The sequence below is a fragment of the Neopsephotus bourkii genome, unplaced genomic scaffold, assembly GCF_033783945.1.
Source record: "Neopsephotus bourkii isolate Nb327-2 ecotype Australia unplaced genomic scaffold, CSIRO-AGI_Nbou_v1 NB_1052, whole genome shotgun sequence".
NCBI lineage: Eukaryota > Metazoa > Chordata > Aves > Psittaciformes > Psittacidae > Neopsephotus > Neopsephotus bourkii.
Window position 1 is genome coordinate 2,057,006 of NW_026901541.1, and position 21,641 is coordinate 2,078,646.

The 21,641-nt window shown below is 39.8% G+C and overlaps 1 protein-coding gene across 1 annotated transcript in view; it reads right to left on the bottom strand.

Annotated features, from left to right (window-relative positions):
* Nucleotides 1-3,911: 3,911 nt before the first annotated feature.
* GPC6 (glypican 6) overlaps nucleotides 3,912-21,641 on the bottom strand; it is a 738,749-nt gene continuing 721,019 nt past the window's right edge. Inside the window, exons 7-9 of the mRNA XM_061361119.1 lie at nucleotides 15,037-15,173; nucleotides 6,034-6,209; nucleotides 3,912-5,650 (exon numbers count right to left, since the gene is read on the bottom strand). Of these exons, the coding sequence (XP_061217103.1) occupies nucleotides 5,448-5,650; nucleotides 6,034-6,209; nucleotides 15,037-15,173 (516 nt within the window). The 3' untranslated portion in view covers nucleotides 3,912-5,447. The remainder of the gene's footprint in view (nucleotides 5,651-6,033; nucleotides 6,210-15,036; nucleotides 15,174-21,641) is intronic.

Genomic DNA, 21,641 nt, shown 5'->3' on the forward strand with positions numbered 1-21,641 from the left:
GGATACTCTCTTTCCCTACTCCCTCTTAAGAAAAAAGACAACTTCTTTTGGTAACACAGCTGTTCTGAGTTTAATAAACAAACTACACCCCTGGATGCTGCCTTGTGCTTGAAGTATTAAGCCTCACAGAGATGCCAGGACAAAGGAGGAAAAGGAAGAAGAAATTGTACCATAAGACAAAAGCCTTTCATGCATGTTACACTGTTAACTGTCAATGCTCCATAATTAAAAATAAAGATGAAATGAGAGCTGACCGAAATACCCATTTTCTTGAACTGGTTTGATTTAACTGTGTAGACTTTAAGGTATGGAAAAACCTACTTGACTTTCTTCAGCTTCTGAACAGACCAGAGACCTTGGCTGTGGGAAAGCTGGGCAAAAAGACTGCAACTGCTTTGGAGCAAAGTTTGGAAACTTGCAGGTGAGGATGCTAATGTCACCTCTTCTATGGACAAAGTTACTGTCAGAAAGAAATCAAATACAAAGAGATTCTGGAAAAAAAGGATTTACTTTTTTTCTCCCTAATTATGGTCAAAATCCTTGTTAATGACAAAGCTCTCATTTGCTTTGTCACAGAGACAGGATTTCACACAGGTGTAATGCACAAGTTTGTTATGTAATCACATATGATGCACAATCAGAATTGAAAACTATGTAGTCAGTTTAATAAAAAAGTAGTAAGTACTGTAAGTGAACACTTTTTGTTACGCTGGCAAATTACCTTCAGGCGATTGGCTATATTGGTCAGCAGATGTGAATAGGATAGCCTGTTGGAAAATGTTCTGACTGAATTAATTTGAGATCATATCTCTTGATTGATGCTAGAATTTTACTTTATAAATCAGTTCCAAAGACCTTGGTTCTCCATGACATTTCCTGCTTTGTTTAACAGATGAGAAAATGGTTACTATCATGTTGTTTATCTTTCTATGTGCCCTATTACTATGATACTCAGGTCTTTATCATTGTTTTATCAAAAAGGGTCATAATTACACAAGTTAATACAATTCTTGCAGTCCATGGGAGTAGCTGTAATGGAAACATTGCCCCGTTCAGCGCATCACGTGCCCTAATTTCCTTGGAAGTAGTTATTGATGTGTCTATTATATTTTGACAACATTATCTCAGCCCCACAGATAAGACTTAGCCTTTGCCTGTTTAATTTCAGTTCAGAATTACAGTTTTTGCAGTTCTATGTAATATTCCGCTGTTGTTTATTCATTCTCATCTAGCAAGTCTGAACATTTATGGGTTAATATAGTAAATATAGCTTTGTGGTCTTTGAAATGTGGATTTCTTCTTAACATCTGAAGCCTGTTCAGATATTTGTTTCCATAATGCAATCTGTAGAAACCTGATTTTCCCAGCAGAATCACTCTATAATTTTCTGTATTCAGTTTTAATGGATTATCTCTGGAAGTAAATTAAAAACAAAAACCACAACTTGCGTCAGTGCTCTACTTTATTTTTCATGTTAAAGTAATAAAAGTCTAGGTTAATAAGTATAGTTACATTTGATAATGATTCAGAGTTGATTAGTAAACTGAAGGCAACCGCTGCCTGCTGAGACACTGCACATGAAGTCCACCTCCCAAGAACAGCTCTAGCTCACAGACATTTTGCATGGAAGCAAACTAGTTCACACATCTGTGGGAATCATTCTTCCTAAAAATCCCATAGAACTGAGATGATTTGTATGTCTGAGGCTCAGATTTTAGGAGTTTTCCATGGGCAGAGCTCTGCGATGCCTCTTAGGGAACTGCTATACATCAGCCCTTACCCAGAACCTGAGACACATGTTCCTCTGCTCTTCCTCTTTAGCAGGAATATCTACCCTCTTCTTTGTTTATTTTTTTTCCTGATTATCTTTCTTGAAATGCCAAAGTTTAGCCAGAGTTCAGGCAGTCTGCACTGCAATTACAGCGGTGTGTACGGAGTCATCAGAAAGAAAATTTGCAGTTCACTGAACCCTAAAAATTTGGGGATGATGCAAACACAATTCAATTAATATTAAAATGTAAAACCTCACAGGGGTCTACAGCACTGGTTATTTTATTAATTGCATCTATTTTTTAATAGTGTCCACTTATAAAGAGTACCTAATGTCAAGAACTGGATTGCACAGCATAAAAGGTTTACACAGTCAAAAGATTTTTTCTTAGGACTTAGGTACTCTTTCTTGAACAGATAGTTGTCTTCTTTATCATTTTTTCCTTTACCAGCTGTTAACAGAAGAGAAATATTTAAATTGTGGAACACCAAAAAATTACCTTAGAAGAGAGTTACTGAATGCAAAGGATATGCAAATAGAAACATTGGAAACTATGCAGATTCTCACATTTATGAACATGGATGCTTTTTCTTTTCTTTCCTTCATTCCCAAATTCATTTGCTCTGTAGATTTAATAGCTCTCTTAATCTCAGAAAAATGCAATATATGAAGACAGTATTCAGCCTTTAGGGACTATTAATGAAATGTATGCCTAATACCTCATGCAAAGGCATCTCCATCTCTTGACAACGTATCACCATGCATAGTAGGAAACTAAGAGGGGAAATAATATGGAAGACATAAATTTCTGGCAGATCACCCAGGAGACAATCACATTCCAGTAAAGATTGGTCTTGTTTATTGTTTCACCAGCAGTTTGTAACATCCAGTCCAAGCAGAGCAAGGCACCTCCTGCAAGCTCCCTGAGGGAAAACAGCCTTCATCAAACCCCCTAGTTTTTAGGTATCCCTCTTACTCCTTGCCCACAAGTCCCTGAAGGTCCACAAGCAGCTGAGAGCACTGTGGATACCAGTTTGGCTGCACCAGCTGAAAACTGTCATTGGATAGCCTAAATGTTGACTGAAGCTAACAGAGACCTTACGAGTCCATCCAGGAGCTTCTTAACCAGCAGTGTAGAGCAAGTACAACAGAGGGCTTGAGGGCAAGTACAGTGAGGGCAAGTACAACAGAGGACTTGCCTCAGAGGGCTTGGACTTTGTTACCTGTCACTAGCTTTCAGGCCCAGAATAATCAGAAGGAAATAGTATTTGTTGCCACTGAACACACACACAAGGTAATAAATCAAAATGACACTCAACTTCACCTGAAATAAGGTTGTTGAGGAGGAGAAGTGTGGAAAGGATGTGTGTATGGATAGAAAGAGGTGGACCAGAGAAGAGTTTGAAAGGACTCTCCTTGAAGAAAGCTGCATGTGCAAGTTCAGGAAATTAAAATATCCTCTGCTTGGTACCTGCTGTACCAGGGCCAACAAAAAAGCCTGTGAGAATTGCTTTAAACTCTTCTGTTTAACATCCTGAAGACATTAAATGCTGAATCACAAGATCTGTTCTAGAGGGAACCATCAGAGAAGGAGGAAGGGCTACCGCGGCCTGTGTAAGATGTGGGAACTGAATACCCAGCCAGCAACTCCTGGGCTGTGCCCAGAAGAATAGGTCATTATAAAGTAAACAAGCAAATGAGAAAAAACGGAATGGATACAAGTGGCTCAAAACCTATGTTTTTTTTGTTATTAGACATAGTATATAGACAGTCTGTAAATAATTTGTGGCAAAAGTGCTTCAATATACTTTATCCTAATGTGCTGTGTGTTTTCTATTTTAATTTCATGCCTAAATCGATAGCTAATTATAATCTGAGAAGAAAACAAGATTGCAATGGATATGATCTACCTGCTCTGCTGTTAAATTGTAATGTGGTTGGCTGGCTGTATAGTGTTACCACAATTTGTCTATGCCATTTCCAGAGTCACTATAAGAATCAGGAAATAAATTTCTAGCAGATCATTTCAACACCATGCAGGATTTTCCCAGAAGCCCTTTGTTTGTGGCTGATGGAAGGTTTTGATATCTAATTCTTGACACTCAGTTGTCCAGCTTCCATCCTGGGTCTTATGACTGTCCAGGACCATAGTCATTTATGCAGTGAATATTAAAGCAATGTATCCTTGAAGAATCTGAGTACAACTGCCATCCAAGTAACAACCATGTCCTTCTCTAGGCCTATCGCACAAACACACATGTCCCCCCCATATACGCACATTATGAGAGAGTTTTTCTCTCTCACCCTGCAAGCCTGTTAATAAATGGACAACTTGGATATGTAAAAAATTCTCTTCTTTGTTTTTCATGCTCACCAGTCATTAAAGGGTTACTTTTCAGAGCAGCACAAAAACAGAAGAGCTGGTTGACCAAACATTTTTTTTCTTACAAAGAGGTGTCAACCCTGAGCTTGTAATTAAGAAGTTAAAATCTGTGATTTATATATATTTATATATATAAAAATAGATGATCATACTAAGACTAAAAAAGTGAAAGAAATCTCCATGTCAGTACTATATATTTGTTCTGAAATTTTGTAGAAGAAATCCTTGTGACATTGAAATTAACTGATATGAAAGATGTAGCTAAGGTGTGAAACACACTATTGATCCCGTCGCTGTTAGTCCATTAGAGAATATCTGTCTTGGTAGGATAATGAACATGGTAGCAGAAAGTCCTAATCAATGTCAGAACAGTGACAAAGGAAAGAGATTATATCACAAGAGATTATTTTCTGTCCAAACCCTTGAGGGGAGGTTTGTCAGGAGCGTTGTTTAGCATTACCACCATGGCTGATGGTGAGCTAAGCGGAAAACTGTGCCAATTGTATAACATGGATAAATCCTAAAAGAAGCTAGGTGAAATCATGCTACTACTCAATTTTTTTACTGGGCATTAAGATTTAAATCCTAAACAACTGTAACATGATATTCTGAAGCTAGTGGAGTTACTATCATACTAAAAGATAAACTTATTTTTCAGCTTCTCTACCTTCATACCAATCTGATGTGGTTGGCAGATGGAGTGCAAGACATTCACTGCTGAGACATACTTTTGTGTTGCAAAAAAAATCCAGACTTCCTCCTTAAAGCAGTGATCATTCTGATGACCTGAATCATCCTACAGAAGTTCTTAAAGGAAACCTGTCTGTCAGTGAAGAGTGGTTGCTTTTCTTTTTGTTTCTTTTTTTGTTTTGTTGATATGCTGTTGAAATGCAGCAGCCTTGAGTCAGGCCTGATTCAGAAAGAAAACTGTTTTCTTGGTTTCTTCCCCCCTCTTATTTTCTCGTTAGGGAAAAACACACACTGTAAGATCCTTTTTTACTTTTGCAGCATAAAAGGAAATGAAGCTCAGAAAGTCTGTAATAAAGGGTTGAGAAAGAATTCTCTTAAGAGTGGATAGAGTCTTCAGCGATATCTGAAAAAAGCAGGAAGAAGTTCAGTCTGGCACCTGGTACTCTTTGGGAAAACAAAAAAGGGAAGCAGGTTGCAGTACTGCTCTCTTCTTGTAGAAAACTGCAAGTGTTTGTGGCATGGTCCATTGTCCAAGAGTATAAGAAAAGAATAAAGTTGGCTGTTTCTGTAGCTAAAACACAGTTTCTGTGACCAGATCCAGGATTATCTCCACTGTCTCTGTAGTACGAGACTGATGAAGATGACAAGCAATGTCTGCAGTGACCAGCCAGGCTGTGTGGCTGAAGCCTCCACCTCCCTCCTGTTGGAGTCAACTGGTGGTGCTTCAGTGGTGATGAAATCGAACTCGGTGGGACATATGTCGTCTGTACAGCCGCTTCCGCTGCCTGAGCCGCTCGTTTCATCACCTGGCACAAAGGAAGGAGGGAAACAACATGAGGGCCATGGGTAACAGGGTTCATTCCTTTTCTCTGTTCCAGTTCCACCCTGTAGGGATGAACAACTTGGAAATGGGAAAGTTTTGATGGTGCTAACTTTCATTTGGTAAAGCATCCAAATGAAAGCCACCATGACTCAATTAGGTACTTAAGAGCTCTTCTGAAAAAGGAATGGACTCCATTTGACATGCAGATAAGCAAAAGAAACAAATATATAATTGTAATTTCATGGGACAGAATAATATTTTTTTTAATGTCCTCAACAGCACAGAGCACAAAGAACAAAGAAAGCCATTGTGTTCCAAATATGTTCCAAAAATATGCTTATTTAATGGCAGTTAATGGTTTCTTACTTGTATCCTGGAAGTTTACATCGTTTCCATTATACGCGTTCTTCAGTTTGTTAGTCATGACACGTAAGGCCATGATTTGCTGTCGAATGAAGGTGTCTGGCCTTGTGATGTCCACATCTACTTCTGGATTGTTGATCTGGTTGGTCAAGCCATCATTCATAATCTCAGGCAAGTATCTATATAGCAGGATGAATGATAGTTGAAAATGCATTAAGTTTCAGAAAGACAGCACTGCACAGTAAATACTGTGCTGAGCACTTTGGTAATGATTATATAGTTCTTAAACAGATACAGTGAAGCCACTTCAAAACATGTTTTTTAATTTCACAGACTCTAAAGGATCTTTTTAGTACCTCAGCTGCATTGAGAACAGAAAGAATTTAAGCTCTCTAACCTCCTAATCCTGCACATAGTCCACAGCAAAGGTACTGACTGTGAACAATGGAAGAAGTTCACCAGGCAGGAGTAAGTCACTGCATGTTCATTTCCTCTACTGATATGAATGGTTGCACACTAAATTAAGCATCTAACAATGCATTACTCTGTTTTTATCTATTTCGGCTTAAAAAAATATGAACTCCTTTGTTATATTTAGCATATTTGTTGTTCTGGATAGTTTGAAGGTTATCTTGAGGCATTATCACTCTCCTTGTTTAAAGAAAGCAATTTTTTTCTCGTTCAGGTCTCCCTTTTTTGGCCATTGTGAACAACATCTCCAGTCAGTGTTGTGAGTTTACCAAACTCCAGTATGCTCTTTGATTTGGTCCTTATTCCTTACAAATAGATTATACTTGCATCTTGCATGTGCTTTGTACGTAACATATTAAAGGTATGACATTTCCTATCTATCTACACATTTGAATTTTTTTATTCAGGCTTTTAGCTTATCATTTCTTGATTACTGCATCATTCCCTTCTCTGACCTTGGCAAATGCAGTCTTGGGATGTTCATAGGCATCGAGTGTGCATTTGCAGGTATCTCTCCCCTGCAAAAATCAGCCCATGCCTCCAATCATCCTGTGGTAAAAGTCTTTATCATCTTTTGTTAAATACACACAATTTGTCTCCTGCTGCTCTTTGTCCTCAGGAAACTCTCCTTTTAAGCATCTGCAAAGCTACCTTTTTTCCTGCTTTGAATCTCTGTTAAAATTTATCTGTGCATTTTACAGCTGCTAGGCTGATAAAGGGCCGACATTATTTCTCTGAGCTGGCACGGTGTCCTGGGAAAAGACAGTATCAATGCTTCCGTGCTGTCTCTCATCCATCTTTAAATACCTACTATCTTTGTCCTATATTTAGACTACAAAAGATTTGGGGCAGATCTACCCTTCCTTCATGTTCTTTATCAGGATATGATCTATTTTGTAATTAGTTTGCATACCAGGCTATCCCACTGATGTTTGTGGGACTCCTTGTGTGGGTATGTGCTCAGGCAGTAATGACAGCACAGTTTAGCCTACTAACAGCAAACTATCACGATGCGTGGTACCAAATATAGTTTAAGAATATTTCACTTCACTCTCACTTGTGCCAGCCCAATTCTGTCAGTATTCAAATTTGGCTTTAGCGCTAGTGTTATTCTCATATTGGCCTGGAAAATAAATATATCCCTTGAAAATAGCCATGAAAGTAAGGGAGAGTAAAGGACTTTCTCTGCTGAAGTCATGGTTAAGGGAAAATAAGTTTTGTATTGCTTCTGGAGGTTCAAAAAGTGATGGCTTTGCTGCACCAGGGAAGGCTTTAGCCTTGCTGTAATAGGTCCTGGCTTTGCAAGATGAGACTCATTTGTCACCAGTGGCCTTTGAAAGCTTACATGAAAATAATCCTGGGGGAGTGTGAACATATAAGAACAAAACATGATTGCCAAAAATAGCCAGCCTCAAACTGCGTGTCCCATTGTTTCATTAGAACCATAATGAGAACTAACAATGCTGTAGGCTTCTCATCCAGACTCCTGTGGTACAGGTTTAACTATGGTGAGAATACAGATCCACCTCCCCTAGTACTGAGGACTGCAGACCAGGGTGTTATGAATCACCAAAGATAGAAATTGGAAATAATTCTGCACAGCTGCCTGGAGGCAGCAGGATGGAGACCTTGACATGCAGGGAAGCTCTGGGCTGCAAAGGAACAGTACCTCCATCTGTCACACGTCTCTACAAATGAAATGGCTGCTGCAGATAAATTACTCAGCCTAGAAATAAATCAATGGTATCAAGGTGCAGTTGATTAAAAAAGGTAAAAATGTAAGAATTGCCCTACTGGCTCAGAGAGGATGTCCATCTTGCCCAGTATCTTGTGCATGACAGTGGCCATAGCTGTTAGCAGCCAGAAGTGATTAGAAATCACTGAGTGTTCATGTGGATTGCTTTCCTTGTTTATGAAGAGTTAGCTGCTCTTTACTGCAATCCATACATGAAAAGCTATGGCTAGCTCTGAACAGCAGTTCAGAGACTTTCTTTGTCTGATTTATGTTTGATTTCATCCTGTCTTATCATCAATAATAAAAAAAGAATGTACTGACTTCTTACTGAGCTTTTTATATGGAGACAATATGAGTTAGTTTGGAGATTTAAAATAATTAGAGAGTGCTGTAGTGTGTGCTTTTTACTGAGGGTCATATTCTGCACTGCCATCAGTGTGGATCACAGTGTCCTTCTGAAGACCATCTAACTTTAATTGGACTACCCTATCAGTTGTAGGAATTGATCCATTCAGACTGTCACACCCCCTGCAGTATCTGCCTCAGGATCTGGTGATCCCCAAAGCATTCCTGGCATGGAAGGAGAATGGTCCAGTGATTCTCACATGGATGTTCAAGGGAACCATACTGGATGTGAGTCAAAAGAAATCCATTACCTTATGATTGCCTAAAGGTTAGGTGGATACTTAAATTCCCAGGTGAATGAGCCTCTTGGCACTTAGAGTATAAAAGCAAAAGAATTTGAGAGGCTAAAGATTCTTCTCTAGGTTTATACAGATACCAAAACCTGTATGTCTAAACCTAAGTGTCTGCTTATGAGCAGAGTCCCACTCTCATCAGATCGAGTCAACATAAGATCTAGTCAAACCTAGTCAGGAGTTTATTTGTCAGTGGAGTGGGGACAGCTGTTGGAGTCCCACATGCCTTTGGCCAGATGACTGCTCATTAGATTTCACCTGCTGGGATTTAATTGCACAAACATAGACATATGGTGCCATTTGAGTGCTTTCAGTTATTTCACCTCTTCTCATTACCAGCCCTGAAAGGTGCAGCTTTCTGCATCATATCTCTAGGCTTGACGGGAAGGTCTTGGACATTTGGGGCATCTAAAATTGTATTAGGTATCTTTCTTTAGGCAGATGAATGGAGTCTTGAGTGCCACTTTAGCTATCAGGGTGTATGCTGCTTGGTGTCCTGCTGCCACTCCAGTAGGGTTTACACATTCCGTAGGTCCAGTGTCTTATTTTTCAGTTCCATGAAGGTGTCTTGACTATTTAGACCATCTAACATAGCAGCAGATAAATGTGTTTAGGCTGTGGAAAACTGCCTCGTTGACGACACTGACAGGATATTTGGGCTTTCTTCAGGCACACTGACACTGGCGATTATTAAAATACTCAAGCAGTTCTAGCCTAGCCTCTGGTCCAGATGGGAGGTAGTATCCTGTGTCATACTCACCTCGGACACCCTGGAGAGTCTCAAATTACACTATTCTGACTTGAGCAACACAAATGACTCCTTATTGTCTCACCAGTATTTAAGTGCATGAATTTACATGTCTGAATGTGAAGCTGGATTCTATCCTCATCACTGAACTAGTTCACCTGCTCCTTCAGTGGGGAAAAAAGGCAGAAAAGCCAATATTGTATGTAAATATTTTGAATTGTTTTCCTTTCTTTAAAGGACTGGTAGAGATATGGGAACATGCAGCCCAAGGTGTTCTGTGAGTGACAGCCTCTGTTCTGACAAAAGCATTTGATGTGTGTGGGGTAGGGTTAAGTCACACTGATTGGAAGCCATGTCTTGGGACTAGCTTTTGACGGAAGATTTGTTGCTGGCTGGGAAAAGTTGTTGGACACATCTGCTTTTGCTGCAGTTCTGTAAGAGGAGACACCCCTGTGAATTTTAAGCTTTCCTGCTGCTTCTGGTCTTGTTAATGATCTCTTTGTAGGCCATTACAAGAACTGTATGCCCATTATAAACGAAGTGCCAGCCTGAATCAGTGTCTGCTATTTCCATTATCCTAGCAAAAAATCCAAAAAAACCCTAGCTTTCTTTCTTAGCCCTCTGAGTATAGAGAAGCTGAACAATAGTGTTTTCTGCTACTTGCTCCTTGCTCAGTTGTCAGATTTTAGTGTAATTTACATTGTTTTCTAAAATATTAATGCTTTCTGTTTCTCTTTGCCTTTCCATAGTTCTTGCTTGTCTCAGCAGACACAACAAAGATGTTCTTTTGGCACATCATAGCCAAGTACCACAAAGCCTATTTAAAATCTTTTTCTTTTTTAATATCCAGCTAATGTTGCAGGGTGTGTGCTTCCTTTTCAAGTCTAAAAATGACTGATGAATCAGGTCACTTACATAAAGGCTGTAGATAACCCTCTCCCCTGCAAAAAAACCCAACCGAAAATCAGAGAAGAAATCTTTTGGTTTTTAAAAGACATCTGCCTCAAAGGGCAGCATTCTTCATACTGTTCTGCCACAGCAGCTGCTTGCAGTTCAACTGCAGCACTGCACCTAGGCAGCACTGGAGTTTTTCCAGGTGCACAGAACTGTAGGCAATAGAGTTCAGTATACAGCATAGGCTTACTCGGGCTGGGAGGGGGATAGGCAGCCACATCTGGTCCAGAAAGATAAGTGCAGTGGAAAATTGGCTTGTTTGGCTAACTAGACCACCTGACCCACTTCTGTTTGCTCAGGAGGTAGTCCCCGTAGGATATTTTCGGGTTTTTTTTTTTCTCTCCATCTTGGAGAAAAGCTTGAAGAGACAGAAGGCAGAAAATGGTTCATCTGCCAGTTTGCTGGAAGGAAGAAGATGTAAAAATAAGCTAGAGCCATCAATTGAGAAATGACAGTTTTTGCACTTACCAAGAAGTGGTTTATTCACACTTTTACTAGTGGTGCTAAATGGTTATCTTTGCCTACTTCCTGGTAAAGGACATCCAACGGATTCTCACTGCAAGCCTTGTTGGTTGGTAACAAGCAACTTTTCCAAAGCAGCCACTAATCTGTTGGGTCTTTCTTCTCACCTGAACCTCACCAGGATTTAAAGGTTCTCTGCCAGGGAAGTAGGCACTCCCATACATGGGATAGAGTGAAAAAGAAAATTTCAGGCCACCTGAGACTATTCTGTGTTCATTTTGGTGAAATACCTTGTAGCTTCTCGCTAGACTTTTAAAATTACAGTGGTAAATTTTCCTTGTATTCCTCACCTTTCTCTATTTTTTTAATTTGTTTATAATTGCTGTCTGTCTCACATATAATTCCATTTCTTCTTCTTTGTACTTGAAGGAGTAATAGGTTCCTCATGGAACAGAACGCAGGTCTCATCTCTTCCATAGATTACAGACTTCCAGAGCTAAGACATATTAATGAATCTATAGTCCCGGTGAGCATGAGCACCAGGCTAATAGTGCATGAGCACATTCTCTCAAATGGACTGATTGAAAAGAGTTGGCTGAGTTAGTTGGATCAATTTGAGGTTATTCTCCTGAGCAGAGTGGTTGCAGATTTGGTTACTGTTCCCACTTTAGTAATAGTCACTCATTCAAGGGCTAATACCTTGTATTTGGTTCAAGTCCTAAAGACTGATTTCCACCATTCTTGGGAAAATTCCTTAATTCCTGGTGAATGTCTATTAGTGAAGAGGTTATCAGCTGTTGTTAAGAATTTATCCACATACAGGGAAGGAGATAAACTTTTAAGGTCTGATATTAATGATGTTTTTTAGATTCTAAATATCTGTAAAAAATCTGTCTTTGTACATCTGGCAGAAGACATTAATTCTTTAAACATAAAATTATGTGCTTTTGTGAATACAGATATGATGGCAAGTTCTGTTGGGTGTTTCTCTAAAAGAGGTTTTGTCATAAGCAGCCGTTACTTTTTAATGTGGATTTAAAAAAAAAAACCAACCCAGATTCATCCAGCTAATAAATGTTCTCCCATTTCCACAGCACTTCCACCTGATGTGACCTGATTAAAACCAGTCTTCATACAGGATCAGCAATGAGCCAAGTGCACCCTTCGAGAGCACCTTCCAGAGAATGGATGGCTCTGTTACCCTATGATTATTTCCAAATTGGTGACCTTCATTTGGCAACCTGTTGTCACTGTAAATTAATCATGGCAGCAAAGTGGTATCTGGGGAGTGTAATAACCACAAGTGACCTTGGTGCAATGACTCTCTCAGGAGAAAGGCTAGCTTTCATTTTCTGTGACCTCAGGTTTGTAACTCTTTTCCTCTGTTAAAAGCAGCATCAAAAGGTGATGTGTAAAATGAAATATGAAGCATAATGTCTATGTGGCAACTCAGTTTCTAATTCCTTATACCACCACAGGATCTGATCAAAACCCAGCAACAATCTCCTTTCCCAACAGTAGTCAACACCATGTTGTCTTCTTACTTGTGGTATTAATGTCTAAGAAAAGAGGAGGTGGCTAAATTTCATATTTTCTATGATGGGTTTTTGTCATATTCTCTGAAATTCAAAATGCAGCTCCTCATATAGTACAGGGGTGCTTATGAGAGGTGACACAGTGGACACGATTAGATATATGCATAATGGACAGATTTTTGCCACCCTTGCTCTTGTGAACTAGTGTTTGTTACCAGATACTAATCAATATAATGAAAGGAATATTAATGATTTTTCTTTACCCTACAGTAAATGTCCTTGTTCACCACCCAAGAGGTGATTTTACATCTAAAGTAAGTTACTTTCAATAATATTTTCAATAATATTTTCAGTATTATTTCAGATATATGTCACAGTATTCTATGGTATCTTCTGATTTATTATTGTTCTCTCTACTTGAAGAACTAATTGAATTCTGTTATTAAGACTATGACTATACACTGATTCTGTGAATAGATATGAAATAGAAACTGGACAGAGGTGGGGTGGCTGAGCTGGTTGAAAACATGTTTTCAAGTGATGCTTTGAAGCTGTGTTTCCACATCCAGTGAAATGTCTATGTTAATCAAGGAGATTATCAGCAGAGGATACATTTTCTTGGTGGCTCCAGACCATTAATCTGAGAAGACCATGAAAATAACCAGGCTTCTCATAAGATAAATACTGCAAAAGGAGGGTGAAAAACTACATGCATCTCCATAACTCCTAACAAACGTGAAAGTTGTGCCAGACCCTTCAGTGCTGGGAAAGAAGAGAGCTGAAAAGTATCAGCCTGACATGATACAGACACTAGCGCTGGTCACAGAAACCAACAGGGGTATTTGCAGGTTAGACTGCTCTTTTGTAGAAAGCATGTATCTCTTATTAATGCGTGCATCCTGATGTGACTCATGGCATCCAGCTAGGAAGCCTGGAAATTCTGTTTAACTGCTGCAGCACACTGGCCTGGGGTCATATCTTCCAAAGCCTGCCGACAAAAAAGATATAATAGAGGAAGATAAAACCAGTTTTTTATTTCTATCTTCACATTGTTCCTTTGTGATAAGTCCTGTAACAGCCAGATGCTCCTCCTAGCTGTCTTTCTCAGGGTCCCTAGGGGCTTTCCCTGGATCTGAGACTTGCGAACCGAGCAGTGACTTGTGCCTTTGGACAGATTTGTTCATGTGCATGTGAAAGTGGGTTTAAATGGGCTAGCAGCATCCCAAACATCCCTCTATTCTCATCTGCAAAATGAATTCTTTTGAACATTATGTAGTAAGGCTAGGAAAAAGGGTGTGCATTCAGTGCAAAACCTCCCTCTGTAATGTGTGCTCCTTATAAAAACGATTAGATTATGGGGTGGGTGCAGTCTATATATCTGTCCATTCACCCATCTATGCAAAATGTTGCCTTATTTTTATTGAGTTTTTACAAATGTGCTTGTCTCACTCTCCCCCCTCCCCTACTTTTTTTTTTTTCCTTCTTTTTTCCTTGGTTTTGAAGCATTTTTTATTCTGGATTTATATGTATCATCAGGTAAACGGAAAAATAAAGCTTCCAGTCCCCGAGTGCCAAGAAGTATCACTGCTCTCCTGTCAGTGCTCACCAGACACTCAAACCACCCCTCTTGTCTCTCCAAAACCAGGCTACCACTGCAGACCTGAAGCCTGACTGCCCCTGAAATGGTCCTTGAATCAACTCCTTCCCCTCTCAGAAGGGATAATCAGATCCTTTCCTTTTTCAGTTGATGAATCCACACTGGCACCTTTGGAGACACCTGCTCATCTGCCAGCTCCAGCCCTGCCACAGCCAGAGCCAAGGAAACTTCACAGAAAACTCATCACAAACAAGGGTGGATGACCACAGAATGTCTGATCAAGTAACATAACGTCAAACCTTCCACATAAGTAGAAGCATTACATTTATTCTCTGCTGGGTATTTTTCAGGTTTTTCTTATTTTTTTCCCCAGCAAATAGCCCTAAGCTTTGCCAGCCAATCACAAATAGAGCCAAAATTCCAATTTCTGTTTCATCCCAGTATGATATCCCGAGAGTGCAATTGCTTCACAAGCTGTCAGTCCCAACACAGGGATGCCAAATGGAGCTAAAGAGCTCTTTGAAATCTCAGTATAAATTATCCTTCTGGAGCTGAACCAGTGCACATTTTCTGTGTTCACACGCTGACACACTATGCACATTTACCCTGCCTCACACTGTGCACATTTACCCTGGCTTTAATGGCACTTTGACAATGCGTAATCTCAGCTACAAGCTGCAAGTGGACAATTGTTCTCCCCATTTCTTTTCCACTCTTACAGACAGTTTTGTGAAATACTCTTAGTTTCATGGTTGCTTCAGGCCAAATGGGGAATTGGACTGAGTGTGGTGAGGAGGCCACCTCACCTTGCCTTGGTGTGGCCGTTCCAGCAGTCCTCCTCGATTGATGGACCGGCTGTCACTTGCTCATCCTTGCAGATTGTGTAGGGTAATGTTGACCAGAACTTTTTAGAGAGCTTTAGCTTTTCTTTAATATCTGTTACCTGATTAAGAGATGAGAGGGAAAACAGGTTAAAAACATTAGCCACGCTAATTATCATGGTCAATAGTAGGTTGTTTAATTCCGTAATGGTGATGATGTTGAAGGTTAAAAGGGATGAAGGTGCTAAAACTTAGATTCCTGTATTTACAAGCAAGGCACTCAGCATTTGGATTCAGAGAGTACAAATAATCAAAGTCACCTTTTTCCACAGGCAAGACATTAATAAAAGTGTGTTACATCTCGCTCTTTCTAGTCTCCATTTGTCTAAGGTTTTCTAAATATATATTTTTCTAAGAACTAATATGCCTTGCAGTCTGCTGAATGTAAATTCAGTTAAACAGTGTACATCAGATAAAATGTTTCACCCCCCAACTTGGTCATGTCTTAGATAAATATTATATTTAGAGCTCCATGCACAGGTTCTAAAAAAATGGAGCAGTGCTGAGCTGATGTTGAACTGATTTAAGACACAGGCTAAATACATTGCAGTACATTTGGATCTCAGCAACAGCAGGAAGTTTGTGTATATACATGCATGCAGAGACTATATCCATCTTTGAGGCTAGGAGTAGACAGATATCTGTAGCTGGATATGGAATCCACATTCAAGAAACATTGGGACAGTATCAAAGCAGTTTCTTTATGTTTTAAATTCCTTGAACAATAATTTAATTTGTCATGATTCAGACAGCAAGCAGGAACAAACCGATTTTCGAGCATCAACTTAATAAATAAATGCTCTGGCTAAAATGTTATCAGTTCTTGCTTTGCATTTGGTATACCAGAGTGCAAAACCTACAGGAATAGATAGAAAACACAAGAAAGGACAGACTACAAAGGATGAATGGTGCCACTGTTGTTCTTAAGGAAACAGATGCATTTCACGTTAAGTTGTAACAGGATTTAGGGGAGCTTGTTCAATAGCTTTTAAAGGAAATAGCTGAGCTTTATTCTTAAAAAAAAAAAAAAAAGAAATAAAAGCTTTCCATTCTTCCATTCAGTTCTGAGACTGGCTTTTAGGTTGTTGAGGCACAATATTGTACTTGGCTGTTTTTCTCTTTTATCTTTTGTTCTGAAGACATGATAGCTCTCCGAGCAAATGGTCCACGCTGCTTTGCCATGTTTAAACTCTGTGGAGCAGTCACTTTATAAGCTAGCAGATAGAAACAGCCAGATATATTATTTCAGAAGCACTGTCCGTGTTTTCATCTGTAAGAAGTAAGTAGGACAGTATTTGGCTGCACGGGTTGTTGACAGTGTTTCTTGTCATGACCGACACCTTATAAATCTCTGTGCCCCTCACCAAGCCTTTGTTGCTTTGTTTTCATATGAGATACTAGCAGCATTTGCAAGCCTTTAAAGTCTCAGTAGGGGAGCCCTGTCAAGGCAAAAATTAAATTCCAGTTGACAGACCATGGACAAGGCTTCAGCACAAGTGGGGATGGTCTCAGGATGCCTGCTCTTTCTGATGTCTTTGGTTCACAGGACTAGGGACTTTGGGCAGACAGCAGCCCCTCTTCTTCCCCTTCTGCCCACGCTGAGGGTAAAACCCCTAGGTCCCTACTGGTGCAACCAACCAGCACAAGAAACTCAGTTAAACTGTGTGGTGTTCATGGAGAGGTGTGTAAACTCCTGTTATGCCACAGTGCAGAAAATCAGAGAAATTGTGTGCAAGATGTAGGAAGGAAGGTTTACAAGGAGGAAGGTCTATTCATATAAGTTTGAGGAACACAAGAGTCAAAGGGACAGATCTTCTCATATATTACTTTTGTCTGGCTAACTATTTACACAAGCAATCTGACTGATCAGTGTTGAGCCATTAGTTTTCAGAGCAGTAACTTTGTTGTTAGCTGGCAGTTAATTTAAGCTATTCAAAATAAATTCAAGATGTTTGGAGTTATATTCAGATTTCTACCATAATCAAATCAAGAGTTGGTGCTTTAGGACCTGCAGACTTCTATTTTGAACCACAGTGAGTTAACATACATTGGAAAGTGATTTCCCCCCGGCCCTTGTAAGGGCTGCAATATGGAGTACAAACCTTGTATTTTCATAGAGGGCAGCAAAAGAATGGAGGTTCTCACAGCTCACATGCTGCACATGGTCTCCAGATACTCCCTGAAAATCAGAATGAAGACTCCCATTCCCCCCGTCACTTCTGAAGTTATTAAATGATGTTTACATACTCTGCATGTGTACTGCATACAGACAACATTTCATTAAATTTCCTAACAATAACTATGTTTTTTTTTTTTGTTTTGTTTGTTGTTGTATTACAGAAGTACACCTGGTAAAGGTCTTACTTTATCCAGGATTGTTGGTAAATGACAGCTAATTAAATTCCACAGACATTCCCCTGAGGTGTCATTTCCATTTTAGAGCCTGGGGAAAAGGGAGACATTTACATGAGTCACAAAATGCAGCAATAGCAAAAGTGAATGCGGTTTAGGGAAAGGTTACCATTTGCAGCCCTCTATAGATCCTGCCAATTCTGGTGCATTCTAACACTTTTTTCCCCCTCAACTGTTTCTCTTCGCAGCTGTTCCCCCCCTCCCCACTGCATTATTTCCCCACTGAGCTTTAAACAACCTGTGGACTCATTCTGTGAAGTCTTGCTCTTTCCCAGTGTGTGACTGGATCTCTGTTAATCCTCTCAGCTTTTGGTAGTGGAGTTTACACATCTACCTACACAGTTCCTTGAACTTCACCTTGAAACTGGTGTTCTGTAGGCGCAGTGTGGTTTCTGCTGGCCTTGAAAGAGGAATGATGTACACTGATTGCTTCACTTCCTCTTTCAGGATGTAGCCTGATGGCCATGTTCACTTCTGCATGATGAATGTATGGGCAGGCAATGACTTTGGAGTACTTCTAATGCAACTTTAGATGCAGAATAGAATTAGGCAACGTAATGCCTGCCATCACATGTAAAACGTTTCCCTGTGGGTTTTGGTGGCTTCAGTTTGGGATGTCCTCAAGCATGACCACAGAAAGTCTCTTATTAGTCCCCATGGTTATACATGTTCCTTTGCATATCATTTTGCTCACCACCAGCACTTAAAAAATATGTAACAGATGTACAGTCCCTTGAAAATGAGATAAAAGCCACTAAAGGATTCTGTTAGCATTGCTTGCTTGTAATTTATGATGTCAGGCTACTGTATTCCCCTAGTGACCTGTGGCCTTGTAAATGATTCCTTGGTATTTCCTATTCTTTGAATTAAAGATTAACTTTCAAGCTCGGTTAGAACTCTGTGGAAGCATTCAAACATGAGACATATGCAATTTTGATATTTTACATATTTCCTTTCCACTTTCTCTAGCAGAGATTTATTCGGATTAAGCCAGCTGGACTTCTTGGGCTGTACTTAGCCTGACTTTCCTTAGTTATCTTCCTGACATAGCCCTGATATTATACTGAACTCTTTTTTCAGCTACTTTGAAAGTACTAGATTTGTTTTGCATTGCAATACTTTCTAATGAGAAGAAGGATATAGCAAGAGCCATGCAAAGAGTTAATTTTTTAATTTAATTGCAGGGAATATATAGAAATGGATATTAGAATATCCTGGCCTTCATCTAGACTTGCTAACAGAGGAAAGCTATTATTGTGTAGGTGAGAAAAGTTAAATATTTGCATCATTTCCAAAGAGAAATTCATAGCCAGAGTTACGGAAATTGTATAGTTACATGTCATACATAGAGAAATGCAGTTAATTTCTTATTCCGGACACTGACTTCTTATGAGACCAAGTCACTCATGTATGTCATGCAATTCCTCAGCAGAACTTGGCACAGCACCCATGAACTCAGTTCTAGTCCTAACAGCATGGGCACGGTTATAAGCAGGTAAATAAAGCTGACCAACATTTCTGTGTTATTTACTCACCTTGCATTGCAAATAAATGAAGCAAGCTAAAAAGCCAGCCCATCATTTTGGCAGGAATCAGACCTTAGCATTCCTTGTTTTATATTCAGGACATCTGGATAAATGGAAAGACTCACCAGGATAGTTTAAAAAAGCATTGAAAATACCATGCAAAACTAAAAGTGAGATGACTTCATTTTATAAGGCATGGAAGATCCCAGAAAGACACTTGCTTGTGAAGTGGGCAGCCAAATTTTTTTAGGGCCCCCCGTCCTTAAAATTTGCTTTTTTGCCCCCATTGTTTCTGAGCACACATTATCCTACTGCTGAAGAAGTGTGTTTCCATTGGAAACTAAACTTCAGTGTCACGTATTCTTTCACCCTTTAATTCACAGGCAACATTTAACTAATGCCACTTCTTCATGCTACATTATTTCTAGGTGAAAAAACAGGCAGTTTTCTACTGCCTGCTGCTTGCTTTCCTCTAGACATGTCTAACATACCCAGCCACATACCCAACACCCTTGCAGTCTTTATTAAAATGATGTAGACCTTGCATAATGACTGGCATCTGGATAGCACATTTAAGGATAGAGTACTTCATCACTTGAGCTACCAGTGGGATCATGAAGAGCATGCTAGGGCATGACTAGGGAGGGAGATTTTTGCTGTGCTTTACTAACAGAAAATTGTGCTGGACTTTCATACATCAGTCAGTATTTATGTCCATTAGGGATTTAATGTAAAAGCATTCTAAAGGTACAATTTATTTAAAAGGACTAAGTCAGCAAACATATTTTATATACCGTTTCTAACTGGTCATTATGTTTATGTCTCTGCTACACGTGGGTGTCATAGGGCAAGAATCGTATGTCCCAAGCAGGTTAGTATAGGACAGTTGGGCATTTTAATTGCCAAACAGTTTTCCTTATAAACTGAGCTTAATGAAAAACAGTTACTTGGATCTCTAAGTTTTAGGGGCTGCCCCTTGAGAAAGATGCATCTCCTGTATGTCCTGTTTTACATCTGCCATCTTCATACAGATGTCTCAGAGGCACTAGGCACTTACGTATAAACAGCTGAACTGGGCTTCCTCTGCATCACCCGGGTATTTGAATTTAGATAAGGAGGACCTCTCTGCGCTTTTTAAAAGACACCTTCATTTCTCCACTGATTAGATACAGGGAGTTTAATACGCTTTTTGTTTAGATATTTTTGTTTAGAACAGATTAGAAAATTTTGATGCACATTAGCTACCTCAGTGAGGGCTACCTGCTTCTATTCAGAATGATTAAAAGCAGAACTTTATTTGCTCTATATGGACATTATGTCTTCACACATTACACATTTCCCCACTCTCACAAAATAAGTGCAAACGCCAAGCAGCTGCTGAACCACCACACGCTTGACCAGGGATTATTTTTCAGCCTTTTAAAAATGCAGTGCGTACGGGCACAGATTCGGCAGGATTTGAGCATCGCATCACCCCAGCTGCCGGGAAGCAGCCTGGATCGGGGGGGTGGAGGGGGTGAGGGGGGTGTTGTCCTCAAGATGGCAGTGTTGCTCAGCCTTTGTGGTGCTGCCAGCCTCCCCCGGTGCACATCTACAGGGTTTCCCAGAGAATAAGACCGTAGATTGTTCTGCTGAATATAAAAATGACAACCCTGTTATTTTAAACTCGAAAGTGACAGGCTGTTATTTTAATGAGGTCTGCCAGTGCCAAGGTTAACCAAAGCTTTATTTTCCCTACAAAACGTTAAGGCTGTGATTCTAAAAAGGGGGCTGTGAAATGTTAAGGTTATTGATACTTTCTCAGGTCAGAGAAGTTCTGAGAATTTCACCTGGACCTTCTTGCACCACAAATGCTTCTTGGTTTTCCCCCTTTTTATTTATTTATTTTTAATTTGACTTTGTGACTTTAAATGGTCCGAGCTCTACCGATAACTGCCAGCTCATGATTCACATATCTGCACAGAAAGGCAGATGACAGCTCTTCTAATCAAGAACTAATGCCGAATCCCAGTTCTAAAGCACAAATGGGTACTTGAGTGATTTGCGAAATAAAACAAATGAGCTAGGCGACTTGTCCAAAGCAAGACTTCGCTCACTGGAGTATTTTAAAGTGAAATGAAATGATTTTTTGCTGTCACTGTCTCTAAGTGCTATCCATGTCTTTGACAAGAAAAAGTTAAAGCTCCCATTAAAAGAGAGGAGATTTATGCTGGACGTGAGGAAAAAATGTTTTACAGTGAGGGTGGTAAAACACTGGCAGAGGTTGCCCAGAGAGGTGGTGGGTGCACAATCCCTGGAGACATTCAAGACCACGCTGGATGTGGTTCTGGCCAACCTGATCTAGTCGAAGATGTCCCTGCTCATTGCAGGGGCTCAGACCAGATGGCGTTTGAAGGTCCCCTCCAACCCAATCTATTCTATGATTCTGTAATTCAACGATTCTGTGATTCTAAAGAATGACTATTAGCCCTACTGAATTCTCAGACTAATGGACATGTAACTTTGGAGAGTTAGGGTGAGTTCAGTTCCCATACTCGTAGTACTATATTATGTATCTACATTCACAGTATAGTTGACAGCAACCTGGCACTT